Raw genomic sequence first — 8362 nt, forward strand, 5'->3', positions numbered from 1 at the left:
AGGTTTGTTTGGTTAAATGTGTTAACAAGGGCTGTTAGGCTGGTCATAGTTGACTCATCATTGCTGGTTGACGTTCAGACAGATACTGAAGAAACTTGCTCCTGCAAATCATCCTAGAGGTGATAAAAGTGGTTAAGAATCAGCTTTAGCGTCAGCAACTATGGCAATACTGTCGGCATATGTTTTATAACTTTTGACTAGTAGTTTAGAACATTTACCTGGTCTGATTGACAAGAGAATATCAACTTGAGATTCTCCTCCTGGGTTTATTTTGTGACAGTAACTGGCCGACAGTACTCGCTGTTTAATTAAGTATTCCAGAGTGTGTAATCAGGATTATTTTACCCTGCTCTCTGGAAGACGTTCATTAAATATATTTTAAGGAAGCTGCCTCACAACAACAAGGAACAAAAAGTAGCTTAATGTTTAATAATTGTATTTATTTCTTGTAATTGCAACTTCATAACTCACAATACGACTTTGTCTCACAGTGTGACTCTCGCAATTGCAACTGTTTTCATTTGAATATGGACCACAAAACCAGTCATATGGGCCATTTTTTTAAAAAATTGAGATTTATACATAATCTGAAAGCTGAATAAAAGCTTTCCATTGATGTATGGTTTGTTAGGATAAGGACAATATTTGGCTGAGATAAAACTATTTGAAAATCTACAATCTGAGGGTGCAAAAAAAATCAAAATATTGAGAAAATTGCCTTTAAAGTTGTCCAAATGAAGAACTTCGCAATGCATATTACTAAGCAAAAACTACGTTTTAATATATTTACGGTAGGAAATTTACAAAATATCTTCATGGGACATGATCTTTACTTAATATCCTAGTGATTTTTGGCATTAAAGAAAAATCTATAAATTTGACCCATACAATGTATTTTTGGCTATTGCTACAAATATACCTGTGACTTTGTGCTCCAGGGTCAGTAGTTGCAACTGTAACATACTATGTGATCATTTCAATGTAACTGTCTTGCAGTTGGAACTACAGTCCCAATTACAGGGTATAAAGTTACAATTGTGAATCACTCTATTTTACTACATATTCTACTTCGAGGCACAAATTGGCTTACACACAAAAAAAGTGTTACTCCAGAATGAATTAAAATCACCCACAACTTTATTTTTCCATTTATTTGCTGTAAATACAAGCAAAAAAAATGTAGTTGTCACATGTGAGCGCAACAACAGAGCTGACAAGCCATGTTCAACTATCACCATGACCAAAACATGTAACTTAGGCACGGCTCTGATTTCTGCCATGCTAAAAGCACACCTAAAGCACAGATGTGTTCAGATGAACAGGATCTACCTCTACGGAAGTGTCCACTGTAGCAGCTGTGAATGTAAACCAATACTGTCTCTAAAAAATGCACAAAGGCTTCTGAACAGTGAAGACAGCTCAGGTGCAGATATGGAAACAAAGCCAGGTGGCCATTCCTTTTCCTACCTGGTTGGTTACAGGACAAAAGAGGTGACATAACAGTAGTTTTGTCTTCGAGTCAGAACTGAAAAACAGTTTCTTCTCATTAAGTCAATGACTGCTGCTGATGGAAAAGTAGTGGTACAGATACAGAGATTTGCTTTACATGCTTAAAGTCTTCGAATACAGCATCACTGAGTATAATCAGAAATGTCGTCCTTCAATGTTTATTTTACCACAATGACACAAGGAAAACTTAAGAAAACAAATGCCTTGTTGATGTCTTTACCTTGCTTAGACAATATCTGCTTCACTACTGCAAACTGTATTATTCACTTGGTCCTGACTAAATGTACATCAATCTTTTGTATGTTCTTGGGATCCTTTGTCAACTTAAACCTATAACCCATAGCCACTAAAAAAGCCTTCTGCACTCGTGGCCTCTTCAAAGGTGACGGTCAAGGAATTTATCGTCACCCGAGTCACAAGGACTTTCCCAGGATGTGCTGTGGTGGTGGAGGGAGTCTGTGATTGGTCAGTTGGGACCTGTAATAATGTTGTGTGTTCTGCTGTAACATCAGCATCCATTCCTTCCTTTTCTTTGACCTCTGAACTGTCTACCTCACCCCTTTCTCTTACCTCTTCCTGTCTCCATGTAGTGCTCGAATGTACCTCGATAACCGAAGGTCTGTTCTGTACTTTGTCAAACACACCTTGCTCGGCTCCTGACTTGGTGCTGTTCTGTAGTGATTGGTCAGTGTTTGTTGTGTCATGTGATACCCGTTCGGAGTCCTCATCCCCTGCAGTGTTTGTGACTGGCTCATTCTCTTGTGTGTTGGTGATTGTACTGTTTTCTATTGCTCCTAAAACTGGATCTGTATCCTCACTTTGCTTCTCAGCATGGTCAAAAATGAAAGAGCAGTTCTCAGTTTCCTTGATTGTGATTTCAGCTTCATGTTCTGCCGAAGAGTTGTACCCCTCCGACATCTCTTGACCTGACAGAAAACAACAGAAACTCATAATGAACTTTGAAGGGAATTGTTCAACTAGAACTGAGTTATTTAGTGACACTAAAGTCGTTCCAAACACATATGACCTTCTGTTATGTTGCTTCAAGATATGTCATAAACGTTTTGGTGTCAATGATCTTTACCGACTTAAAACCTGTAATGACGCACCTTTATCAACAAATTTGAATGTACTTAAATGCAAAAGAGATTCAAAAGCAGCAGCAGAAGGGAAGACTTTTGTCAACTATCAATATAAATATCACGTTGGTCCTACTGTATAACTTCTAAAGAATTGGAAGACATATGGACTACTTTGTGAAATTGATTTTATAAAATGAGGAGCAAACCGACTTGGGCTGTGTCTCCCAAATCCATCCATCGTAAGCCCAAGTAGATCGTAGAAACCACTGGCACCAATGGTCTCAACAATTAGACTTATGATGATTTTGGGAAACGCAGCTCTGAAAATCTCACATTTGGTTGCTACTTCAAGACGTCACATTTGGTTTTACGTCAATGATGATTGATCGCAAGGCGCAAGAACCAATATTCAACGTCACTGTCATCAAACCTGACACAACTTCATATCTTAAGATGACCAGTTTCAATTTTTTAAAATGAGATTGGAGTGCTATGATGAGGGGTTAAATAGATTTTTGGCTATTTAAACGAGTCAAAGGTGAAATGGCTTTAGAAGAGTTGAAATTTATGGCAAATGTTGTATTGGCTGCTTTTATGGTGCATTATGGTCCAGTTTTTAAGTTTAACGGTCATTCACTTTCATTGTAAGAAAAAGTACCTAAAACAAAACTCTTTTTGCAGAGGACAGAGTATCTAACAGGTTTTGAATGACAAACTACATCGTCATTTTTGGGTGAATTTTGACTTAATATTGTCAAAATATGACTGATATTTCTTAATCACATTAAACACGTGTTGTCTCTGTGATTCAGAAATATATGGCTAGATTTTTCAGAATGGCCCTCATGAATATTTTCATTGCAGTGTATCTTAGCAACAGTTGTCATATTGATGCCACACAACACCTACCACTTGGAATGTCCTGGAGCACTTCTGTTGTGTTTTCTTTGTCGTTTTGCATCATCTTCACCTTTTTCTTCCTCTCATCTTCATCGTCTCCACCCCATGCTTTCTCTAAGTCTTCATAAGTCTTTGCAGCAAGTGGATGTCGCCCTGGTTGCTGGGATGATTTGATGTCATTCATGAGTTTGGACCTGCACTGCCTTATCTTGCAGCGCCGCCCATTCTGATCTATTACCGTCCCCACGGAACGGGTGAGGGACAGCCGGATTCTTGGGATGGGTTTATCTGGAACCTTGTTTTTACTTCGTAGGTCCATTGGGTAGAGGCTCTGTTAGAGGGGTGAGATTATGCTGTGTTGATCAGATGTTGCAAATACTGGTTAGGCTAGATTGTTCTTTCTGAAATATTGAAGTTTCTTCACAACCACTGCAGTACATTATCTTGCAATCTAGATGGCTCCATTGATGCACTTACAGAGAACTGTTTTGAACCATGTTCGAAAGAAAAAGTCAAGTACAGCCCCTGTGGATGCTATGCTAAATTTGGACAATGAATTGAAGTTCAGATCCTAGGACACTTTTTTACATCAGATCTTTTTTATTACATGTATCCAAGTGTTGGATATATGAATTGAAATACAGAAAGGACACAACAGTTGGATGAGTCTTAAAATATTGTTTTAGGGAAAATAACACAGAGTTTGTGCATTACAGAAAAAAGAAAAGAAAAAAACCCATCAGAATTACATAAATTACATAAGAACTGCTAGCTACTGGACATCAAAGTAGTAAAGAGGTAACTCATACCCGCAGAATAACTCGACGAGGTCTCAGCCCTTTCCTCTTATAAGCCAGAGCTCTTTCCTTCTCCTCTCTGTTAGAAAGAGAGAGATATGCAAAGGATAGGAAGGTAAGAACATCTCGTTGCCTCAAACATATTCATCTTCCCATCAGTAACCGAAGGCTCCCAGAGTGCGACTTACTTTTCTTCATAGGCGAGGACAAGACGAGGGTCCAATATGTTGTCCTCTGGTTCCCAGGAGCTGTACCTGACAATCACACAGTCCCAAACAGATCATTAGAGCAGCACACAGCTAAAAGAGTTTCAAGCATACACACAAATATTTGTAATACAAATACTCCAGTACAGAATGTGGCAATCATATTTTGTTTTTACCCAGAATTAAGATTTATAATCTATAGTAATTTTCATCTCACAAAATCAGTCAAGATCATACCTGGCTCATATTTCACCCCAAAATCAAAAGAAATAAACACTGCAATATTTTCATGACATCTGAGTGTCATTTCTCATTACTGTAATTGGATAAAACAATAATGATAATGTGAAGTATATATACTTGATGATGGTATGCAATGTTCTGTTTTAGATCTATAAAAATATCATTGTAATAAATAAAAAGGAAAAAGAACAATGGGAATTGTCATTAATGTTGCAATGCACAGCTTCTTTACATTCCTCAAATTAGGGCTCATTATCTTTACATAAAACACTGTTTTGTTTTTCTTCTTTGATTTTGGTGTGAAATATGATCAGCACATGTTCTTGTCAAGTTTTGCGAGATTCAGGCATAAAATATGTGACATGAGAAAGAAGGATAATATGATGCTGTGTGTGTTTTACCTAATCTTTTTTGGGGGCTGGTGAAATGTGACCTTGGCATGTTTTTGTAGGATTCGGCCACATATTGTTTCCTAGTTGTGGGTTATATTTTGTCTTTAATAAAATGACTAATATATGTTTTCCCAATCTTTTATGAGAACTTACTTGGGCGACCACCCCTGCCACTTAAGCAGATATTCCACATTTCCCTGGAATGAGAAAGAGAAAGAATTAAAAGGGGTCATTTTCACTTTTAAAGTTAAGAGGGAGATATGCGTCACCATTATGTTCTCAACAAATCCACTATAGAAACATCCCAGATTTTGAAAAAGCATGCTTGTCTCTTTAAGACGTCAACACTCGGTAGTATTTTGACGCGAAAGATTATGCAGGATGAGAACGGCGCCGCCCTCGCGAATGTTATGGAGCGTGATGTCATAGAGGGGCGAGCACGTGAGTTCCATTTAAAAAAAATAAAAAAGCGAGTTTCAAGAGCATTCATTGGATGGAAGTAGGTGGGGCTATGGGAGCGCGTAAACAACTCGTTTCGTGCAACGTGCAGCACTGCGAATGTCTGGTCTTGCCTCTCCTCATGCTTGAGCGTACGAAACGAAACCCGCGTGCATGTGCAGCGCTAGTCATCCTCATCATAGCTATTGCTATACATTACAACACCTGGCTGTATACCACACTCAAAATAATAAATACACAAACAAACACCTACCAATGTGCGTGCTCTATTAATAAACATGACCAATTTTATTTATTGCTATTTAAACATATTCAGTCTCGTTTATTCTGGTCTGGTCTGATTATTTTGGAAACTGCGCAGATGTTATACACGCATCAACACTGGCCCTGAGTGCGTACAAATAAACTGCGTAGCCACTAAACGCGGCGATTTTCCGAGCGAAAAGCGCATTGAAGGAAAAGATGATGATGATGACACTGTTCTCTTCTCACACACCCACCTCCATCTCTAGCGCTCGCAATTCAGTTTTCGAGACCTTGCGAAAATTCACATATTTTAGAGAATAGCATACAATTTAACGCAGTGTTTTGCACACGAAAAGTCTCGCGACGAAAAAGTTCCGAAACGTTACGCGAATTTAGGTGTTAGTCACTCGTGAGTCATTCCTGAACTGGCAACAGAAGAAAACTGTGCAGACTTAGGTGGGATTAATCATTTCAAAACAGAAAGTAAATAGTGCGTGCAGAATACATTGCATAAAAGCAACTGACCGAAGTGCATTTTTGCACGCACCGACAACGTCCTTACCTTTCTTACCCTCTTCTTCGTGATTGACTCCACAGCAAACACTTGCTCCCCTATTGCTAACAGCTCCATGTTCATGAGATGATCCAGTGCAGCAAATAAGAGTTTCTTATCTCTCTCGTTATTGCTATTCAGGTGATGAAATGCCACTTAGCTATTCTGCGTAGACTATTAGAGTGTTTTCTTTGTTAGGATTTAAACCCACTGGTACTCTAGGTGCACACTCAGGTCCGCCGCTGTTCCAGCTCTCTCTGAGTTTTAGAATCTGCGACACATGTACTGGTTTGGTTTGGCGCGTGCACGATCTATGCACCCCACTTCTCCGTCTATGGCAAGCCGTGTTAACATGTATTCTTTCAACAAGTATGTATTATTGTTATATTTTACTTCTTTATTCACCAGTTAGTCTAATGGTGGTATCCTTTTTAGTGTCACTAGTTAGTACATTTTCATTTGTTAACAGTATTTTTTCCCCCTTGTTACTGGAAAATTAATTATACTTATATAATTAATTAACATACATGGTGAAGGCAGAGCAGTAGGCTAAACACACGTGACATTCCATTCCCTTGCTGCTCACACCTCATGTTTGCGAATGCAAATGATCATAATTGATGGACAACTATGCCATGAAAACACATCAGGAATCTGGCACCAAGAGAGTAAAAGAAAAAAGATGAAGTCCGTACATCACTTTTAGATGCTTTCTAATCCTGTGCAACTCCTTTGGCTGTTGACGTTAATAATGTGTTTTAATGTCAGTAGTAATTTCACCACCACCAACGCATCTTATATGCTCTCTTGAGTTTCCATGTTCCCTTATGAAAATTAGCCATGGTTTTACTATGAATAAAACCAAAAACCACCTTATGAGGTGCAAGTTGAAGGAAAAAATATATGAATCCGTTAAGAGGTAACCACAAATTAACCATGGTTTTGTTACTTCAAATAATAGTTTACAAAGAAGAGCATGGTGCTAGCAACGCCAAGATCATGGGTTCGATTCCCAGGGAAAGCAAGAGCTGATAAAATGTAAAACTGTAACTTGAATGCAGTGTAAGTCGTCTGCTAAATGCATAAATATAAATGTAAATTATATAAAATATTGAGGCAGTAATGATTGGTTAATTAATAATTATATTTAATTGAATAACCCTGCTAAAATAGGCTAATACAAAATAAACAATTTATGTACATTACATATTACAAATGCCTGCAAAGGGAGCCAAAGGCCTGGTAATTGATGCTGTTACACTTACAGGATGATCAAGTCCTTTAATACTGACTAAACATTTAGGCTAATTCAAATATCCACTTGATCTTTCATTTTTGGCCACCTTTTTGCTATAGAAATGCTACAGCCTCTATAATTTCTTCAACAAAAAACGTGCACATCAAAATCCTTACAAAAATTAACCATGGTTTTATTGTATTAAAACTGCTTAGTTCCCTATCGAGATCTCTCAACATTGCGTCATAGCCAGAAGCCGGTCTGCCATCGCATAGTGCACCAGCCCGTGCTTGATGCATCCATGGTGACGGCTTTCCAACTGACAACTTGTCCCATCATCACTCTCTGGCTGTACATACTGTCGCTGAACCAAGGTTTCAGCACGCCCCTGCAGCTGCAGGTTACTTTGATGCGCAGCCTGCCGTTCTGCCATGCCTGGCGGGGAATGCAATCTTTCAACCAGAGTTGAAGAGGGCGCATGTGCAGCAGCCCCAAACGGCAAACTGTTGACGTGGCTACCATCAACCCCAGTGTGTTTTGGAAACACTTTAGGGGTGATGATCTCCCCGGTTTGAACACAGCGAGAGAATTGATTATAGCATGACAGCGCTGCCGAGAGAGGCGGGCTCGCATTGACAGCGAATCCATCTCTATTCCTAAGAATTAAATGGTTTGACTGGTTTGCAGCCTGCTCTTCTCCAGATTGGCAGAAAGCCCCAGGGACTGCAAGTGCTGAAG

The 8362-nt window shown here is 38.9% G+C and overlaps 1 protein-coding gene across 4 annotated transcripts; it reads right to left on the reverse strand.

Moving 5' to 3' along the window:
• Nucleotides 1–1100: 1100 nt before the first annotated feature.
• On the reverse strand, nt 1101–6709 carry LOC306846566 (uncharacterized protein). 4 transcript variants are annotated; one of them, XR_013782081.1, is made up of 7 exons: nt 6397–6700; nt 5283–5326; nt 4477–4542; nt 4301–4367; nt 3501–3822; nt 1592–2435; nt 1101–1525 (listed from the first exon to the last, which is right to left on the reverse strand). XR_013782081.1 is itself a non-coding variant. In XM_079380027.1 (6 exons), exons 1-6 carry the CDS (start codon nt 6469–6471, stop codon nt 1840–1842), a joined length of 1170 nt encoding a protein of 389 aa, XP_079236153.1. In that variant the 5' UTR covers nt 6472–6709; the 3' UTR covers nt 1101–1839. The 4 variants fall into 4 exon arrangements, 2 of the variants coding, with proteins under 2 accessions (XP_079236153.1, XP_079236154.1); XR_013782082.1 differs by having other exon boundaries at nt 6406–6674; XM_079380027.1 differs by having other exon boundaries at nt 1101–2435; nt 6397–6709.
• Nucleotides 6710–8362: the final 1653 nt, after the last annotated feature.

Source organism: Barbus barbus (genome assembly GCF_936440315.1).
Source record: "Barbus barbus genome assembly, chromosome: 3".
NCBI lineage: Eukaryota > Metazoa > Chordata > Actinopteri > Cypriniformes > Cyprinidae > Barbus > Barbus barbus.